Source organism: Dromiciops gliroides, chromosome 5 (genome assembly GCF_019393635.1).
Source record: "Dromiciops gliroides isolate mDroGli1 chromosome 5, mDroGli1.pri, whole genome shotgun sequence".
NCBI lineage: Eukaryota > Metazoa > Chordata > Mammalia > Microbiotheria > Microbiotheriidae > Dromiciops > Dromiciops gliroides.
Window position 1 is genome coordinate 261,556,692 of NC_057865.1, and position 22,144 is coordinate 261,578,835.

General features: G+C 35.0%; 1 protein-coding gene across 3 annotated transcripts in view; it reads right to left on the reverse strand.

Moving 5' to 3' along the window:
* Positions 1 to 1,518: 1,518 nt before the first annotated feature.
* The window catches only part of MGAT4C (MGAT4 family member C), a 749,687-nt gene continuing 729,061 nt past the window's right edge, over positions 1,519 to 22,144 (reverse strand). For all 3 annotated transcript variants that reach the window (XM_043967011.1, XM_043967013.1, XM_043967012.1), the window contains 2 exons: positions 11,642 to 11,789; positions 1,519 to 3,724 (listed from right to left, as the gene is read on the reverse strand). In XM_043967011.1, coding sequence (XP_043822946.1) covers positions 2,568 to 3,724; positions 11,642 to 11,789 — 1,305 coding nt within the window. In that variant the 3' untranslated portion in view covers positions 1,519 to 2,567. The remainder of the gene's footprint in view (positions 3,725 to 11,641; positions 11,790 to 22,144) is intronic.

Consider the following 22,144-nt stretch of genomic DNA (forward strand, 5'->3'; position numbering starts at 1 on the left):
GATATACTACTGGACCATAAGAAATAATTAATATGAATCAACAATTTACAGCATTGATATGATTTGGTTTCCTTTGGTTTTGATCAGACTTTTGATTTAATCACCATATATGTTTTTTGGTTAAGGATTTTCTCTTACAATGTAGGTATGTACCTTCTCTACAACTTACAGTCTTTTTTTTTTTTCAGGGCAATGATGTTTAAGTGACTTGCCTAGGGTCACACAGCTAGTAAGTGAGGCTGAATTTGAACTTGGGTCATCCTGAATCCAATGCCGCTGCTTCATCCACTGCACCACCTATCTGCCTCTACAACTTATGGTCTTAAAGAATTTATCAAACTTACAGTTCTAGAGGCATACAAAAGATTGGCAAAAGCAAATGAAAAACAAACAGGAGATCATGACTGATTGAAGTCTTGATGGGAGGGGGAGTACCTTCATATCTTGTTTTTTTTTTTTGTTGTTTTTTTAAGGTATGAGGAAGCAAGGTGGCAGTGGGTAAAGTGCCAGGCCTGAAGTCAGGAAGACTCATCTTCCTGAGGTCACATCTTGCCTCAGACACTTATTAGCTCTGTGACCCTGAACAAGTTACTTAAACCTGTTTGCCTCAGTTCCTTATCTGTAAAATGAGCTGGAGAAGGAATGGTAAATCACTCCAGTTTCGTTGTTAAGAAAATCCCCAAATGGGGTCAGAAAGTCTTGGATATGTGTGAAATGATTGAACAACATGTAGATGCTATTGAAACTATTCTCTGATAGCAATTTTAGGGAGGCTTACTATGCTATGCACGTTGGGCTGGTATTGGTGGTTTAATTAGAGCAATAGTACTTTAAATGGATCTATAGTTTCAAGGAAGAATTCAAAGGCCTTTCCTGTGTAAATCACACAGGAGGAAAATAAAAGCCAGTCAAGAGGGGTTGGGGGTGGGTGGGTATTATACTAACATAGAAAAAGTACTCAAATGGGAGTCAGGGGAGCAGCTTTCTAGTACTGGTTTTGACACTACTGTAATTGGTTTTATTACTCTGGGTAATATATCCAATCTCTTTGGACCTGATTTTAATTTTTTTTAATAAAATGAGAGGATGCATTGTAAGCATTTCTAATTCTCACTCCATGTCTAAATCCCATTCTATACAGTCGACTGGCATATGATAATAATAATAAAAATAATAACCAGCACTTAACATAGTGCTTCATGGATTACAAAGAAATTTTATAGATATTAACTCGTTTGATTCTTGCAAGAGCTTTGTTTGGTAAGTGCTTACGTTTTCATTTTTTTGTGGAGGAGGAAACTGAGGTATAGAGAAGTAAGTAATTTTCCAAAGATCACACAAATAGTAGGCTTCTGAAGCAGAATTTGAATTCAGGTTTTCCTGATTCCAGTCAGGCACCATTTAGAGGCCTATTATGTGTCAGGTGCTGTGCTGAACACTGATAGGTTAAACATTTTTCACTTAGATTTATCTTTAATAAACATTTAATACAATAACATTTCAAAAATGCTTTCTCCTACTATAAATTGCTATAAGACTAAACTAAATACAGACTGTCTTTATTTTTCTTTTTTTTTCCCTTTTGAAATAGGCAATTTAGTTACTCCAATTGAAGTTTAGTATTTTTTTCCTAAAAGTAAGTTTAAGGAAAACACTGTTTCTCAGAGGGGGGGATTCTATTAACAAGAGAGATTCAATATCACAAATATTTTTTAAAGAATTTCATGAAAATCATTTTACTATTAATAAAAGTCATTAGGATGGGTTTTCCCCAACTATAGAACTCTCCTATAAGGGCATTGCTTCTTTGTGGCATTGTTCATTTCTGATGTGATTGATGAAGGCTAGATTAGAGACAACCAGAAACTTCTTCAGGGAAATCAAATTATCACTCAGACCACCTCCACCTCTCCTTGACAGCAATGCTTAATATATACCATTTGATGAACAAACCAGACCCAGGGTTCTACTACAGAATTAAGCACACTGTCAACAATTATTTTTCAATAATCACTGTCCAACTAAATTAACATATCAGTCTTCACATTTCAAATGTGTCATATTAATCCACATCATTTCTTTTGGCATTCAAATACAGCTGGCAATAGACTAATAAATTACATTATTAAAACTGTCTTTAAAATGAAAGCAACATTAACCATGGCATAAAAACATCAACTTTCATCATCTTTAATACACAGATATAATGAAGTCACATTATTTTGACAATGTTTAATCAAAGCTACCAATTCAGATGAGGATTTTTCTTATCAAGCATCATCTTCTCTTGAAAAGCCAAAGATAACAAGAAAGAGGGATTTGAGGGATCCAAAGACTTGGGTGAAAACTTTTTTTTACTATAAAATTCAAAACATACCAACAAACTAGTGTTCATATATTGGCTGGCTGAACTAGTAAAAATAAATTGCTTTTGTTTATTTTGTAATGTCCCAGATATCCATTTTTAACAAAGTTAAGTCATCCCTTGGGGAATAGCACCTGTTGCTACTCAACCAATAGTATGCACTCCCCTATTAGAAAGAAAGACCTGGTTCAGTAACATGGAATCATTGAATCACTGGCTGAAAAGTCCAAATACTAACACTCCTAATGATTAGCCATTCTTTTTGTGTTCTGGTGGCAAGTATTCTTATACAATGAATGTCAAATGGAACTTTTTGCTTCACATCTGCCATTTCAAAGTTTCCATTTTGGAATTCCCCTAGTCTCAAATAAGTGGCACACTGTTTACCCTTTTTGCTCCATCCTACATTTTCCCCAACTTCCAGGGCTCCATGATGTAAGATGTCATTTTGTCGATCTTCTGTTCCAGTACTCACTTTAATTTTGCTGATATTAATGGGCTTCTCAAATACAATTACAAAATAATCCCCTACTGCAGGTGCCTTGGACCAAAAGTACTCATCAACACTGCTGTATGCTTTGCTTGCATCATAATTTTCAAATACATTCATGTTTGTGTATAGCTCTGCAGGTGGATTGTCAGGGATGTCAAATGAATCCTCTTCAAAGTCATCATCCTTTAATTTGTTTTCTGCTCCTTTGTATGAAGAATAATATCCTATATGTTGGAACAGAGAAGGTTTAAAACGCATCACATCCTTTTGAGCCAAGAGACTACGGAAATGAATCAATAGCCAATCACAAGGCATTTCCTGGTAAAACATTAACAAAAAATGTGCCAGTCGTGGGAGATCATGGGAATGGTAGAGTTTTCCAATGTAGCCAAGCTTGGAAAATTCCAGAGTCACCCAGTAAGAGCCTTCTCGTGATGTAATCACTTTTTTAATGGCTGACAAAAAGTTTTTTGAACATCGAACATCATCTTCTAACATTACATAGTAGTCTGAAATATTGGCACAAAAATTAAGAAGGAAAGCATAATCCACATTTTGCTTGGATCGAAATTTGACTCGGTCATTTGGATCATTATAATTTCGTTTAAGGCCATCTAGGATTGGGTAATATTCCTCAGGAGCATGTATGACCATTAATCGTCCAGCAATAATGTGGTGAGCAAATTTCTGTGTAATATCTCTGACCATACTGTCACACCAATTTAAGTCAAAATCTGCTAGATGAACCACCACTGCAATTTCCTTCAGTTCTTCATAACTGGATTGCTCAAATATAGACTTGATTGTTTCAAGCAAATAGTTTCCTTTTTTCCTTTTGACTGATGAAAGTCCAACTGTTAGGTATTCTGGGCAAAAGAATTCAGAAGGAAGATGAATTAGATGCTTTGAAAAACACATAACAATCAAGGTTGCCCCTTAGGGCTGCTACTACACAAGTAAGCTTAGTGTATGATGAAATATAGGACATTTTGTGATTAAATTATTAAGCTACACATGAAAAAGCTATTATGGTTTATGTGTAATTGATTCTTTTCTGTGGAAAACAAATTATACTATAAGCATACTGATATGTGTACTGTTGCTTTAAACATTTGTTAATAAAATAGGGTAAAATGTTCTACAGATTAATGTTTCCATATAAGCCCATTAGAGAAGACAGGTATTTGGATTATATAAAAGCTATTAAAAATGAAAAAGAAAGTCCTTCAAAGTTATGGCTGCCAAACTATCTACAACTTATGAAAGTGGAAATTACAAATGAATAATTTTAAAAATAATTTTGTGATTAAATGATGATTTTTAAGGCTATTTTTATAACAATTTTCATAGAAAACACAAGAAATTATCATTTGTGTTAAATTGTTTCTATTACTTTCTGTTAGTACAAACTATGAATTGCTTTATTTTCATATAAAACAAATGCCATTTCTTATATCCAAGTCAAAACTTCTTTGAAGTATATTGAATTTTTGTAAATTCCATTCCTATGAAAATGTTTAGCATGTGGTTCTATGACATTGATATTACCGTGTCATTTATTGTGAAAATAGTTATAGCCTATTTTTCCTGCAAAGGAAATATTCTTTTAAAAAATCAAATACAATCTAGAATAGGGGCTCTATCCAAACTGTGCTTTGGATAGATTTCAAGGGAGGGAGGAGGTTGTTTACTAAATTTGATATAAAGCAAGAAATCATGACATACACCTTTACTTTTACTAGCCTCTACTTGAAATTTGAGTATTTCCTTCTATTGTAATTAAACAAACTTTATTTTGAAAAGTGACCCATAGACTTCACCAGAATGATACAAGGGGGCTATGGATAAGTTGAAAACACTTGATGTAGAGTTGAAAAGATGACTACCTTTGTTTAATTGATAAACCTGGAAAACAGCATAATCCTACTAGAGATTCATTAGTGCAGAGAAGTTAACAGTCCTTGACTTGCATAGAAAAGAGAAAAGAAGGAAGTTGATTCTAGAGATAATACAAAAAAGGGGGTGAAGCAGTAAGGAAGTTCAAAATTCTCCAAGAGAAATCTTATACCCCAGAATAGTAACTATTATTTTACTAGCAAGGTTATTCTCATTAGTGATTTCTCAGTGAAATAATAAGACATTGTTTGGAACAAGGTTTTCTTAACCAGCTCCAAAAGCTCAGGTTGGTAAGTTCTCTGTGACAGAAGTCCATGCATGGCAGAGCACATATCTTGGGAAATAACTATTTTGTGTGGCTATTTTGTCAGTAATTGGCTATTAGAGTGAATCCCATGGGAAAGAAGATGTTTTACAAGTAGCCCAAAAGGAGTCAAAAACAGTTAACATTAGATTCAGAAGATGAAGTAAAGGCCCAGTTATTTTATTTTATTTTATTTTATTTTATTTTTTAGAGAACTTGCTGTTTACATTTCTTTTCAAGACAATTGGTTACTATGTGGATACTCAGTATGTATTGGTGACACTGATAGAAGAGAGAAATGAGTCTGGAAGAATATTTTCATTCTGTAGATATGTAGAATGTATGATGCATCCCTTTACATGATGGAAAACATGATCCAATAACAAAGCCAAGAGAAAAAAAAGCCAGCTAAAGAACCCAATTAAAAAAAAAAAACAACTAATGCTGCTGGAATGTTTGCGGTAAGAAATAACACAAAGGAAGGAGAGAATGACTAAATCTATAAAATTGGTATGAGGCTTGCTACATAGATGGCAGATCTAAGAATAAAATTCATTCCAATTAAACTCCATTCAACCAACAGGCTATTGAGGTTAAACAATTAAGGCTATAGTCTACGATCTCAGGGACCAAATATTCTACTCTGAGGATAGATACATATATAAATCAGTCTAATGGAAAATAATATATAGGAAAAAAATGCAAAAGAGCTGTCCCACAGTGGTGAAATGTTCTTTGATGGATCCGTTCTGGTGGAGGAGATAGAAGAAGACTAATGGTGATGACATGGTGTCTACACTGGGCCTTGAAGGAAAAGAAGCATTTCAATAAGTGAGCTTGTGGGAAACATCTAAACTATTCACAGAGATACACAATGGCAGAAATTGGCAAGGCATTACCAAATGGCTATTGTTTCACTTTGACTGGACCATAGATTGCATGAAGGAGAACATTGTGACATATTGCTAGAAAGATAAGTTCATATTTAATGACCAGCAAAGGAGTTGTATTTTATCTTTGAGGCAGTGTGAAGTCACTGATCTCTTAGGAATAGGAGAATGAAGGGATTCAATCTGTACAGTAGAAATATATTGGTGATAAGGTAAATGATAATTTGGAGAAGGAAGATACTGAACACACAGGGACCATTTAGGAAGTTATTGCAAGAGCACAGCAGAGGGGTGATGAGTGACTGAACTAGAGTTATAGAAATGAAATTGGCAAGAAGAGCATCTATTTGGGTGATCCAAAAGACAAGAATCAAATCAACACATCTTGGCAACTAAATAGATATGGGGAATATGAAAGATCCAGGGGGAGAGGGAGAGGGAAGGAAAGGCAGAAGACAGAGAGATGACAAATCTTGCTTGTCATGGGTAGAAAGCAGTATAGTAACTTCATAATAATCTAAGAAGGATCTAAGGACTTGCCTTTCTGGGCCTAAGAAGAGCTCATTATCAATTCCATTTGAGCACTGGGAAGCCATTTTCCTAGACAGGGTGAATAAGAAGCAATGCTCTCTTCTTAGTGCATGTACCTTAGTTATGGCAACTTTCTTGCCCTTTCAAAGTTGAGGATTAGTATTCACTTAAAGATTTTCTATTGGAAAAAAATACGATCAGGGGCAGCTAGGTGGTGCAGTGGATAGAGCACTGGCCCTGGATTCAGGCATACCTGAGTTCAAATCCGGCCTCAGACACTTGACAGTTACTAGCTGTGTGACTCTGGGCAAGTCACTTAACCCCCATTGTCGTGCCAAAAAAATATATATATATGATCATACAGGCATGGGTGAATGTGTAGAATGTGACCTGTAAAAAATCTCGAAGGATTATTGAGTTCAGAGGAAAAAGGCTAAATCAATTACTAATGAGTGATACTCTTCTGTTATTCATAATTATTTCTTAGTAAACATCAGATTAAGGGATTTATGTGACAAAGCTTTCTCCCAGTTAACCTGCTACTTCTCTCATTACTCTTTCTTGGTCTCCTATGATAAAATATTATCTGTATGCCAAAATCTGCCCATCCCCTTTCTGGGTGTATCCCAGAGTCCTCTTATCTTTTCTCTCTATGATCTTGATGTGTGGTAGTCTTAGTCTCCATGGGTGGTTGGATTCAATTATAATCTTTATGGAGATTACTATATATGTTCTTCTCTTATATCTATCTTTTTTTTTTTTTAGTGAGGCAATTGGGGTTAAGTGACTTGCCCAGGGTCACACAGCTAGTAAGTGTTAAGTGTCTGAGGCCGGATTTGAACTCAGGTCCTCCTGACTCCAGGGCCGGTGCTCTATCCACTGTGCCACCTGGCTGCCCCTCTTATATCTATCTTAATCTCCAGTCCTGTAGCACCAAATATAGGTCCTCACAAGGATATTATCTAGGCACATTAGATTGAATATGCCCCAATGGGAACTCCTTATATACCCTTTAAATCCAAAACTCTTCCTAATTTCTCCATTTCCCTAGGGATACTATCATCCATGTAGTTATCTAGGTTCATAACAATACAGTTATACTTGAGTCGTCCCTCATACTCCTCATACTCTATTAGCTGCCAGTGTTTCTCAATTCTATAGCCACAAAATGATTTTTATATGTGCTAGGTTTTTCTCTCCACTCTTATGGCCATCTTTTAAAATTTCCATCACCTTTTACCCAGACTATCACAAAAGCCTCCTAATTTTTCTCTTTTCCTCTATTCTTCCCAATCTTCTATCCATTCTTCACATAACAGCCAAATGGACTAGCACAGGTCTGATTAGGTCCTTAAAAAGTTTGAGAAACTTTGGTGATTACCTATTTTCATTAGAACAACATATGAAGTTCTCTGTTTTTGTATGTAAAAAGCTTTCTAGCACCATCTTGTCTTTCTAGATGTGTTTGTCTTACTCTCTTCCACCAACTCTACATTCTAGTTAAATTGGCCCACTTGACAGATACAATCGATGTTCCACCTGCTTGTCTTCATGCCAACTATTCCCTATACCTGAAAAGCTCTTGTAACTTGCCTCCACTTCTTTTGAAATCCCCAATTTCTTTTAAGGCTCCGTTTAAGATTTTTTTCTAATTAATAATTATAAGCACTACTTCCCCCATCCATAGACTTACTGAGACATTTTTGGGAATATATTTGGTATTTCTTTATCTGTGTACATATCCCTTCCCCTTTAGCATTAGACCTCCTCGAGGGTCAGTATCCTCAGAAACCAGCACATACTTTGTAAAGATTAGGCACTTTGTTAATGTAACTGAACTGAATTGAGTTAGCATGGTATAGTAGTGGATTTAGTGATAGAGGATATGGGGTTGACTCTACCCACTGGAATATCTTAACTGTGTGACCACAACTAACTCACTTAATCTCTTTTAATTCCACTTTCTCACCTGAAATTAGGATAATTTTATATTATCCCTTTCTCATAGTTATTGTGCAGATCAAATGAGAGAATGCATGGAAAGTGCTTTGTAATTAAAGTGGTAGAAAAATGTCAATTAGTATTAAAAGTAGTAGATGTGGGAAATAAAAATAATAATAATGCAGATTAATAAGAAGATGCTGTTAGAGTACAGGACTTTTCTTCCTGGGACATTGACATTTTGGTTAGGAATATAACCAAAAAATCAGTAAGAAAATATTCACCCTAAGACTTGCTCACATTATCCAGGAAGGTTTTAACTGAAAATAGGGAGAGGGAGAAGGAGAGGGAAAGGGAGAGAGAGGAGGGGGGAGAGGGGGGGAAACGGGGGGAGGGGAGGGGGAGAGAGGGAGAGGGGGAGAGCGCTCCCACAGGCGTGCCCAAGAAAATTCCTAGGTAGAATATCTAAACCAGATGTTATGTAGAATTGGTATAGTATAGAAGGAAGAGTAGAAAACAAGGTCTCTGATATTTCATAAAAAAAGATAAAATATACCCAGCACCTCAAGTATCTATATACCAATAACTAGAATGTATGCCAAACATAAAAAACAAAACAAAAAACCTTGAGATTTTAAAACAAGGGTGGTGGTGGTAAATATAATTTCAAAAGTAAGACTGAAACTCAGTCAAATGGGATGATGTCTAACTAGAATAGAGCAATGGAAGTATATAGTTAGTTCAAAATAAATAAAGTATAAGAGACAGGAAGAAAGCATAATATGCAAATGTAGAAATTACCAAACCTGAAGGACAAACCATATTAGCAATACTATTTAATGCTGTATAATTCTCTTAGAAGACTTTTATCATAAATACCCTGTGGATTAGATAGCATAACTGTTATTATAGCTATTTCACAGATGATAAATCTCAAGCTAAGCTCACATGACTAGTTAATAAGAACCAAATTTCAAACCCAAGTTTTCTGATTCCTAGTTTGACATTTTGTTAAGATAACTACACTGTCTCTAACCTTGTTGGAATTTTTTTTCTGTATAGATTGAAGGAAGGAAAAACTGAAATTGCATTATTGTGGGAGCATACTGCATACCACCTTGGGCAGATGAAAGTAATGATTGATGAGTTACTGAGTGATTGAAAAACTGCCCCAGAGAAACGATACAGTTGTCAGAGGAGAGTTCCAAGCTTCTTCTTGGTTACCAAAATTTTAAGTTAATGTAAAAGAAGGTTTCTAATGAAGTGCCTTAATATTATCAATGGACAATATTCTAATCCAAAGAAGAATTTTAGTTAGAATAAATGGAAGACTCATATTTTTTACATGAACACCTTTCTCTCTAGATGTATAAAGTGTCATATTTAGAGCATTTAAAGGTATGCAGAGTGTTTCATATTTGTTACTTATCCTGACAACAATCCTGTGAAATAGGTAGATTTTAGGGTTGAAAAAAATGAAGTTGAGAGATGTTCAAGGTCATAAAACTAAGTTAGTGTCTGAATCAGGATAAAAACAAGTTTTTCCTCACTCTAAGACTAGCATTCTATCCACTATACCACATAGTCATATTATACACACACACACACACACACACACACACACACACACACACACACACACACACACACAGAAGCCAAATAGGTTGTTGGGTAGAATAAAGATCTGTTTTAAACTCTTTGAAAACAGAGTAGGCCTAGTGTTTGGACACCACAAGATGTATTACGGAATGGAATAAGAAGGAATTTGTTTAGCAGTTACAGCTATTCCAAAAATTGGGTTGTATTACCTCATGAGATCATAAGTACTCTGACATGTAGGGCTTTGAAGAATAGATTAGTTGATCATTTGCTGGGGAGGTTGTCATTATAGGGGATGTAATTGTTATAGTACATGACTTCTGAAGTTACTTCCATTTCTGAAAGTTTTCTATTTTGTTGATTCTAATTGGGACCATTTGGAAATCTAGTATGAGTCTCAAGAAACATATATAAAATGAATAGTTGGAGATTTCTAAAGTCTTTTCTACCTCTAATAACTAATGATTATACTTTTCACTTTTTGAAAATAATGACATTGTCATAGTCAATCAGATAAACAACCTTTCTGAACTTTCATTTAGTGAAATGGTACTAATGTTCATTGATCAACAATTTCAATTTTTTTGTTTTTTGGTGTTTCATTTTTTAGTATATGCTGGATTGACAGCAACCTACATAGTTATAATATTGAGTTGTTAAAATTTCCTTGGCCACAAATATCTCCCTTGGCAGACTACCTCAGTCGTGCAAATTGTCATTAAGATATCTAGTCCTTTGGGTTTTTGCAATGGATGTCCCTTTTGGAAAGAGAACACGTTACTTGAAAAGCCTAGCACATATTACCATTATCCTTCATTAATACTTCAGAACAAATTCATTTATCAGATTAGCAAACTGGGCCTTGAGGGAACAGACTATACAAAATGAATGTTTTAGGAGAGAAAAGAGGGAGTGAAGATGAAAGTCTAAGATGGGTACTGGGGAAGAATGGCCTAAATGGGGCACAAATATGGGGAAGATTTGGAGGTATTCATCACCTATAGCAAGGAGGGAGTTAAGAAGGTAGGGACTTTGAGTAAAAAGGGATGAGGTAGGAAACTTAATTCAAATAATATAACTTAACTTTTGGGTAATGCTAGTATATTTAACTTCATAGATTATTCCATAATATGAGAAAGAACTAAAAATACATCAAGGAAAATACAATTGGTCAAGAAACTTCTAAAACCCTATAAGATCATGCTTCTTGATGAAACATTTACATTTTGTCTGTAACATATAGCAAAATGAAGAGTAGAGAAAAAATCCATCTTTCATGATTTATGTACATTCACTGACGCTACAAAATAAATATATAAATATTGAACATATTTTAAAAGTATTTTTATGAGTTTCCACTCAAGCTATTTATCTGATACCTCAGCACTAAATTAAAAAAATGGGAAAATAAATCAAACAGTTATTTTGTCTATAATGTCAACTGATATTTGTTTTTTTAAAAACTGAACTGAGTGGATGCCAATAATTTTGACATGTAGAAAAGTTGTAAGATTTTTCACTCTGCTGAACATAAATAAATAATAATAATATCTTATATTGGTAAAACACAACTTTTTTTTTACAAAGCACTTTCACATACTTATTAATGTAAAGATACTTACTTTTTCTTGGTAATGGAGTGCCAGCTAGATAGCGATAGGTGACATTTATGGCTCCTGAGAAATTAGATAAATCTTTAAAAGTGTGCACATAACGTTCTGAATTCAGTTGATGTGTGGATGTTTCTCTAATGAGTTGTTTGTCTCCCTTCTAAATGGCAAGAAAGAGGTAGAGAGAAAGAGTAATAGGTGGACATGGGTGAAAATCTCTCTCTTAAGCAATGAATAAGGAGAGGTTGGGCCAAAAAGTGTCATATACATTAAAATTATTCTTGACATATACTAGGTGCTCAATAAATTTTGGTTGAATGAATCAGTCCATGTCTGTATACCCCTCCATCTGTCTAACATCTAAACACTGGGATAGATAGCACATGCAACAGGTAAATAGAAATTGTATTATTTTTTTCATCTTGCCTAATTGACTGTGCCTCCAACCTTTATTCTGGTTTATATCTGACTTTCAAGTCACACTATACTGTGTTTAGGGCAGATAGGTGGTGTATTGGATTAGAGTACTGGCCCTGAAGTTGGGAGGACCAGAGTTCAAATTTTACCTCAGACACTTACTAGTTGTGTGACCCTGGGCAAGTCTCTTAACCCCAATTGCCTTAAACATCCGGGGCCATCTCCAGTCATCCTGATGTATATCTTGCCACTGGAGCCAGATAGCTCTGGAGAAGAGAGTAAAGTTGGTGGCCATGCATAGCCCTCCCTCACTTAAATCCAATTCAGTGCAAGTCATGATAAAACCCCAATGTCATCATCCTTTTCAGAAACAAAGAACAAACAACAACAACTGTGTGGAGCAGTTTGGAATTATTTCTTATAACTACATGTATGCTGTTCAGAATACTTTGTGGGACTGATCAGATCAATGTTGTCCTACTAGTCGGATTCTACTGTGGTTTTAAAAACTTGATGGTAATACATTTTATAACTATCTGAAAAAATAGAGAAATTCATAGGATCATCAGATGATAAATTGATAGTTCAAAGGGACATTAAGAGTTAGCCTAGGGGGCAGCTAGGTGGTGCGGTAGATAAAGCACTGGCCCTGGATTCAGGAGGACCTGAGTTCAAATCTGGTCTCAGATACTTGACACTTACTAGCTGTGTGACCCTGGGTAAGTCACATAACCCTCATTGTCCCACAAAACCAAAAAAAAAAAAGAGTTAGCCTAATTTGACCTAAACCTTATTAAAGTTTTAACATAACCCTACCACAGACAACTGAAAATGCTATTGGCACAAATCCCAAATTATTTGGTTGAATGAAATTATTCTTAAATATTCCTTTAGAATAGAGACAGTCCCATTGCCCTGCAAAAACACAAAACCAATATAGAATAGAGACAGTTTGGCACAGTGGATAAAGCACTTGCCTCAAAGCCAGGAAGAGCCAGCTTCAAGTTCTGCCTATGAAACACACTGGCTATGAAACCATGAGTAAGTAATTTAAGTTGTCAGCACTTTGGACAGTTCTCTAATACTAAAATGTAGAGAAGGTGACATCCTGAATTTGTAGAAGCGGTTCATAACTTTGGATTTATACAAATATATGCTATACAGAATTGTGCATGCATACACACATATTATAAACACACATAACTATACACACATAATGTATATGTTACATACACACATATAAAATATACACCCATGCATACACACATATATCATATGTAAGCACACACATACATATCATATATTATATAATATACAAACTATACACATGTGCAAATTTATATACTATACAAAGGAAATCACAACTTTAATCCCTCTACCTATCCTTAGAGTAGGGGAACATTGATGGGGAGCTGATAATTTCTGCTATATGGAATTTCTTGATTCTAATATTTGTTGTAACAAGATTTAATCTACATTTTTAAATGTAAACTATTTATAAATATACATATACTCCTTATTATTACATTTCCAAAAAAGATGTTCATCCTTATCATTTTACAATATAGATAAGGAGTTTTCAATAATTCAAAAGGAATGCAATCAATATATTTCCCATTTAGAATGTGTAAGTTTTCACCTAGTGATGCTAATTGAATTTACAATGACACCAACTTAAGTTGCAATTAAGGGCACATAAAGCCTATCTTATATATATATATATATATATATATATATATATATATATATATATCTATATATATATATCTATATGGGTTTGTGTCTCCACATACCTAAAATGCCATATAGATATTTGTAAAAATGAATTAATATATTTTTAAAAGTTATCAGATTATCAGGATACTGAGGTTCTCTATATATTCAGTCACACTTAGCATCAAATTCCTTGTTCCACTGCAATATCTTCATCAATTGTAGATGCCCAGAATCATGAAATTAATAATCCTTAACTCAATGACAATGATGATCTTAAGGTTTACATGACTTTTTACAGTTATTGAAAAGGAAAAGCATAGGGTATGGAGTGTAAATTCAGACAAATAAACTCCCCAAAACTTTGGGCTTTTTTCCCTTTGTTTTTTCTGCATTGAATATCACTACACAAGACATAAAATAAAACATATAAAAGCACTTTATTAAATTTCCTGTTTTCTTTATGTGCTTTATTATAGGTAAATAAAAGCAATAGCCAACTGAGTTATTATATTTGTTTGTTTTCAAGGGTGACTCTCCCTAAATAGTTTTAGCCTACAAACATTGTGTTACTGTATGTGTATGTATGCATGTGTTATGATAAAGAACCAGCTCAAATATAAATGTAGGAAAAGATAAAAAATAAGTATTTACATAGCTCCTACTATGTGTCATGCGTCCCCCCCCCCCAATGTCTCATTTGATCCTAACAGAAATCCTATGTGGTAGGTTGTATTTTCTCCATTTTATAGTTGAGTAAACTGAGGCTGGCAGAAGTTAAATGATGTGCCCAGAGTCATACAGCTAGTAACTGTCAGAATCAGATTTGAACTCAGGTCTTGATGACTCCAGGCTCACCACCCTATGTATTATGCCACCAGCTAGAACATAAATATAGATTCTACATTAGGTGATCTTAACCATTTTGGTATGTCATGGATCTCCTTGGCAGTCTGGTAAAGTATTCAGATCCATTTTTAGGATATATCTTAAAGCATAAAACATATTGATTATAAAGGAAATTATATATTTGGAAACAGTTAATAAAATATATTTTATGAAGTTAATGGACCATGCCTTGAAAATCCCAGAGTCTAGGAGCTAAACAGGATTGGACATCCAACCTTGGATTTTCTTAAAATGTTGCTTATGTGGGTACAGTTAGGTGATGCAGTGGATAAAGCACTGGCACTGGATTCAGGAGGACGTGAGTTCAAATCTGACCTCAGACATTTGACAATTACTAGCTGTATGACCCTGGTCAATCACTTAACCCCCATTGCCCCATAAAAAAAAGAAGAAAAAGAAAAGAAGGAAAAGAAAAAAAGATGTTGCTTATGTTTCATTCAGAGGCCATGTCAACATGTCTACTGACTCACACAAAAGTGAAGCTACTAAACATGATATTAGATTTGTGGATATAGTCACCAAATGGCAGATAGGGTTGACTGGGTTATGCTCAGAAGATCTAGGATTTTATTTAGAGTTAGTCTTTGAGGGTCATAATCTCCTTTCTGCTGAAGGAATCCAATTTTCACAATAAGCCCTCAATGATTCTCTGTTGATATATATATATATAAATTCATGTCTAAGGACCATTGTTTTTATCTCCCCATTTCCCTCTTCTTTATCCATATCCTTCTTTTCATTCCTGACCAACTTACTATCATCCTAATTCAAGGTTTTATTATAATAGTGCAGTGCAGAGGTGTTAAATTCCTTACCAGGCAGGCTATTCCCTAGTGAAGCCATAACCAGATTAAAATGCCATTGAAAAATACTTATAAAAAGAAAAGAATATGATATTACATAGATAATGTTAATATAGGGTTTTCTAAGTCAATATGCTCTTACAGGGATTCATGGTTTAGTGACCCCGGTTTATATATGAGTTATATAGCACTAGTGTTTTGTGCAGCTAACTATTCTTCTGACCTCCAGTATCTCCTTTCTCCTCTTGATCTTTATTAGAATCCCTGGCTCTGGCTGCCAACTTTGGGCAAATCAGTTAATCTCTATTGATTTGGATTTCTTGCCCTATGCGATGGTAATAAAATTAATTATAGAGATAAGGGATTGTGTCTGTGATTTTTTGGGTATAGTGTACTCCCAAATATGGATACTACTTGCACTAATGAAGGTTGGGTATTTTCTATGTAGCCTACAGTCTTAGTTATCCAAAATACAAAGAGTTTAAAAGTGGGTTGCTCAGAGACAAAGAGCCATCTTGGTCCATAGGGAAGACTTTGAAATCAGATCCTCTTTGCTTTCCAGCCATTATGCCAAGCTGAGGGCTGGCTTTCTATTCTCTCTCTCAAACTTGGGGTGATGCAGTGGTAGTGGGGTTGTGGTGGTGATGATATAATTAATAATAATACATTCATCATCCTTCTCATAGGTTAGTTTGAAGAAAAGTCCTCTGCAAATTGGGAAGCATTATCTAAGTGAAGTGGGCATCTAGGTGAAGCAGTGGATAGGGTACTGGCCTGAAGTAAAAAAAAAGATTCATCTTTCTGAATTCAAATCTGGCCTCAGACACTTATTAGCTGAGTGACTCTGTAAGTCATTTAATCCTATTTGCTTCAGTTTCCTCATGTGTAGAATTAGTTGGAGAAGGAAATGGCAAAGCACTCTCTGCCAAGAAAAGTGCAAATGAGGTCACAAAGAGTCAGACATAACTGAACAAAATCTACATCAATTATTATTAATTATATAATGCATTTCACCTTTATTCACAAAACTTGATTAACTATTTAACAAAAAAAGGAAAACTTAGTAGTCTTGAAAACAAAACCGACCTTACTCTTGCTCTAATCTACTTGTCCATCTTTATAATATACTTCTCTCTTTCCATAGACATGATTCTTTGTACTCTATATACAGAGTACCTTTCCATCTCTATGCCTTTTTTTGTTCAGACAACTCACTCTGTCTTCAAACTATCCTTTGTATTTTTTTCCACTTCTTGTCTTTGCTTGTTGAAATCTTACCAATTCTTCAAGAGCCAGGTAAAATATTTTCTTCTCTTTTAAGCCTACTCTGATCTTCCATCTAGAAGTGATAGCTCCCTTTTCTGAAATGCTTTAGAATGTTTTTTTTTCCATTCATTCTATATTCCTTCTCATTCAGTTATAGTATTCCACTTTGCATTAGTAATAAGACTATAAGCTTATTTGTAAACATTACTTATGTTAATGACTAAATTTATTTGCCTTGAGGGCAAAGATTATGCTCTTTATTCCTTTGGTTCTCCCCCATGACTTCACATATAGGAAGTACCTTATGTATAGGGTATGTGAAATGAATGTGTGTTGATTGAATGAATGAACATTAAGTATGATTCTACTTTAGCATATACCTTCGATGCTTTTGAAATTCCAGGAGAAATCAAAGTTGAAATAACATGAGAGAGTGAGAGATATCAAAATCTGCCTATATTAAATACCATTAAAAGAGACCTTGTTCTCCCATGAGAACATAGTCATAGTCTGAGGAAGTTTCTCTCATGTTGAAATGACCAATCATTCCCATTAGGTAGCAACTAACTACAACACACTGCACAAGCAAAACAAGTTAGCTAAAACAGCAAAGTATCCTGAGAGGGAGAAAGGGAGAGAGGGAGAGAGAGAGGGAGAGAGAGAGAGAGAGAGAGAGAGAGAGAGAGAGAGAGAGAGAGAGAGAGAGAGAGAGAGAGAGAGAGAATGTGCCAAAGACAATCCATTCATAGGCTAGCAGATCAGAGAATGAGTAGGAGACACCTTAGAATCTGGATAGTCAAAACCTACTATTTTATAACATCTGAGAAACAAACCTGAAGAAGTTAAATGATTTGTTATCCCTTTAATAAATGGAAGAGCCAGAATCCAAATCGGAGTCCTATGACTCCAAATTTAGCACTCTTGCCATGATACCAAAGTGCTCTCATAAGTGAACCCAACTCCATAAATAATCTTGATTCTAAGATTGTTTTAAAGGAAAGAATTACTTCTCAGAAATATTTGGAAAGTACAAAAATACTAAGATTAAATTTATTATGTTAATAATAACTAACTAGACAAATCATTTAACTTCTTCAGATTTGTTTCTCAGATGTTATAAAATAGTAGGTTTTGACTATCCAGATTCTAAGGTGTCTCCTACTCATTCTCTGATCTGCTAGCCTATGAATGGATTGTCTTTGGCACATGAATTCCATTTGGTGATAGACTTTTTTAGTCATAGAACAAACAGTCTGGGAGTTAATCTACACTGCCATACCATTTACATTAGTTCTGAGATTGTTGTTATGAATGAAGTCTTTATTAAGTGTTTACTATGTGGAAAGCACTCCACTAAATGTTGGGGATAAAAATAGATAAGTAAGAGTCCTCAAGGAGTTCAAATTCTAATGGGAGAGACAACATTCAACAAGATTTTGGCTGCAAGTGAAATGGAAACATTGTGGGGTCTTCAGGGTACAGATGTTAATGCCTCTTCTTTAATGTCATCCACTGATAAAATCATATCAATTTCTGATGTTGAACCATTTGAAAGTGCCAAGAGTTGGTGGAAAGAAGTTTCTTCTCTGGCTCTTTAATAGCTGTAGGTATGGCATCTTCAGGACCAGTTGCCAGGCTGTATCTCCATAGGGGTCACTGTTTTGGATGATGGCTAGGGACACTAGGCTATAAACATTTCTATTCCCATGGCTCTTATTTTTAGAATCGTAGGCTTTTTCCTTAGGTGATCAAGGTAGCAATGATGTTTGTCTCTCTATTTGTCAGTCTTTCTCTTTCTCTATATTTGTCTGTCTGTCTCTCTGTCTCCCCCCTCCCCCTCCCCCCCCTCTCTCTCTCTCCCTCTCCCTCTCTCTCTCTCTCTCTCTCCCTCTCCCTCTCTCCCCCTCTCTTTCTCTCCCTCTCTCTCCCTTTCTCCCTCTCAGGATACTTTGCTGTTTTAGCTAACTTGTTTTGCTTGTGCAGTGTGTTGTAGTTAGTTGCTACCTAATGGGAATGATTGGTCATTTCAACATGAGAGAAACTTCCTCAGATTATGACTATGATGATGGAACTGAAAGCAGATCTTGAGGGTAGGAGTGGGGATGGTGCTGCCACCACCTGGGCTCTTGTGTTAATCTGTCTTTAGGTGGCAGCTGTTGCTCATGATAAGGAAGAAAGTGACCCTACCAAAAATAAATATGGACATAAATAAATTGATGGACATGGAAACTAGACTAGAATGAAGTCTGGTATCTAGTTCAGCTCTAATTCATTCCAGAACCAATCAAGTCTTGTCCATGCTACTATTCATTCTTTATATCTCTTGTATGAACATATATATATATATATATATATATATATATATATATATATATATATATATATATATATATATTTGCATATTAGTTCCCTCCTTAGACTGTAGGGTCCTTGACAACAGGGACTGTTCACTCTTTTTTTTTTGTTCTTTTACCTTTGTATCCTTAATGCCTAGCACTACTGCTCAGGTAATATCCTATGCTTCATTTAAGGATTGGTGATCTCATTACTGTGAATACTTAGAGTATGGTTCAATACATGTTCCTTGAGGGTAGAGACATTTTTTATATTTTTGTTTTTTTATTCCCATATCCCTAACATCTGGATGGCTAAAAGACCTTGAAAAAGGCTTATAGCAATTTGTAATGTTTCCTTTGGAGCAATTTTTCAAGGATATGATTGAGAATTGTAAAAGATGAGACTAGGAAAATGTGAATGGCTTGAGGTAGACACATAGAAGATGGTCCCCACAGTGATCAGTTTAACAGAAGTAATGAACTTAACCTCACTCCCCCCAAAAGAAAAAAAAAACAACAACACAGTAGACTTATTGAATAAGACTTTGTTGAATTCAACTGACAAGGCAGAATAGGATAACAGAAATTATTTTAATTTAGAATCATAGGATGATCTGGGTTCAAATTATCTTCTGTCACTACCTATTTGACCTTGGGCAAATAAATTCACTTTACTGGACCAGTTTTTCATCTCTAAAATGAGTGTCAAACAAGGTGAGCTCTAAAGTGTATTAGAAAAAAATAAAAATAAAAAAAATAAAAAAATTTAGGTGCATTTAGGTGGTACAGTGGATAAAGCGCCTGGCCTAGATTCAGGAGGAACTGAGTTCACATTTGGCCTCAGACACTTGACACTTACTAGCTGTGTGACCCTGGACAAATCATTTAATCCTCATTGTGCTGCTCTCTCCCCAAAATAAAGTGCATTAGAGCTTTCAAAGTATAATTAATTTTTTTATAACTTATAAATTATAATTTATAATTCAGCTCTGAATTTATCATCTAATAGTGATGGGGATGTCTGCCAAATTTTTTTCTAAAATTCAGGTGTACCATTTCTATGGAAATACTTTGCTTTACCAGCATTTTCATGATATTCTTTTCCTTACATACATTTTTTTTTTGTAATTTTTTTTTTGTAATTTGGAAACTATCCAATTCTATCTTTCATCACCCTGAAAAATCACTTTAGTCTGTGTCAGTTTCCTCATCTGTAAAATGCGCTACAGAAAGAAATGATAAACCACTCCAATATTTCTGCCAAGAAAACCCCAAATGGGTCACATAGAAACAGATATGACGACAAAAATCTTGCATTATACATACTAGTGTTCATACATTGCATAATCTAGGAGATATCTAAATTCCATGAGTCCAGGGATCCTGATATTTATTTTATATCCCTTTCAGTACATAGCCTAAAGCCTGGCTCAGTACATACACATTTGTTAATGAAATGAACATAAAATTGGGAAAAAATACTGAGATTATTCTAGCTTTTTAAAATGACCTTTCATTCATAAGGTTTAAAATGACTTCAAAGGGAGCCCTACTCATGAGAGGTTTATAGGAAGGTGTCTATAAATAGTGATCTTCTGACTATTAAGTACACTAAAATATTGAAATGCCACTTGAAAGCTTCTCACAGACAGAGAAGCTGTTCATTAAAGAAAACAAAGAATGAAAGTCTACCTACTCTTTACATTACTGGTTTGATTTATAAAGGGGCAGAATGTTACTCCCTTCACCAGACATAGTTACAGAAACAAAAATGATTTCCAAGTAGGAAGCACAGTCATTTATTTCTCTATTTGCTCTAGTAGCTGTTTGGTCTATTGAATAGGGTACCCACCTTAACTTCAGAAAGAGCTGGTTTCATGACTTGTGAACCTTGACCCTAGGCAAATCATTTAACCTCACAGTGCTCCCAGGTGTCTTTCTAAGATTCCAAGTTAATGAATAGTTTTTCACTTATTTAATAATAGTTAGCGTTGATATAGTACTTTAAGGTTTACAAAGGGTTTTTCCTATGTTATATCATTTTATTTATTTATTTTGGCAGGGCAATGAGGGTTAAGTGACTTGCCCAGGGTCACACAGCTATTAAGTGTCAAGAGTCTGAGACTGGATTTGAACTTGGGTCCTCCTGAATCTAGGGTCAGTACTTTATCTACTGTGCCACCTAGCTTTCCCCATTTGATCTTTATGACAATCCTGGGAGGTAGTTTCTATTATAATTCCCATATTACAGATAAGAAAATTAAACCTTGGAACAGGTAAGTGACTTGTCCGGGGTCACACACCATTGTCCTGAAGTAGGATTTGAACTCAGAATTTCTAGGCTCCCATTATAGAACATTACTCACTGTACTCATGAAATGGCTTTGAAAGCAGGTACAAATATATACTCTAGTTTCTTCTTGGGAACTTACGAATAGGAATAACATGATGGGTATGGCCACTTCCAAACTACTTATTATTTATTCACTTTGTTTTTCAAGTAAATTTGACTTGTCTGATGGTTATTACATTACTGCCCTAGGATCTGAGACTCAGAAATAGTAATAATAGATTTAGCTACTGGACCTGAGCCTTTTTTTTTGACATAGGGAGCTCCAAGATTAGAGGACTCCCTCTGCTAATGCAGATCAGCACTTACTTTGTGACTCGTAAACTTCGCTGCCTAGAGAATTGGGATGTTCATTCTCTTATGAGGAACAAAGACAATCTATGTCAGAGATGGATCTTGACCCCATTTCTTCCTAACTTCAAGGCTTCTTCTCAATAATAGTACTTTAGAATTTTCTGCTCCCAGATTGATTCTTTTGTGATAGCAAATTAGGTAATTTTGCTTGAATTCTTTCTTAGCCTTTAATTAATGAATGGAAGTTTTTTCAGACAAACTGAGACCTGGGGAAGACCTTAGGTTAAAAAGGCCAAGATCTCCCATTGCATCCTGGATCATCTCCAATTGTCCTGACTTATGTCTTGCCAGTGGCCCTGATGACTCTGAAAGGGAGAGAATGAAGCAGATGACTTTGCACAGCCCTGCATCACTCAAATCCAATTCA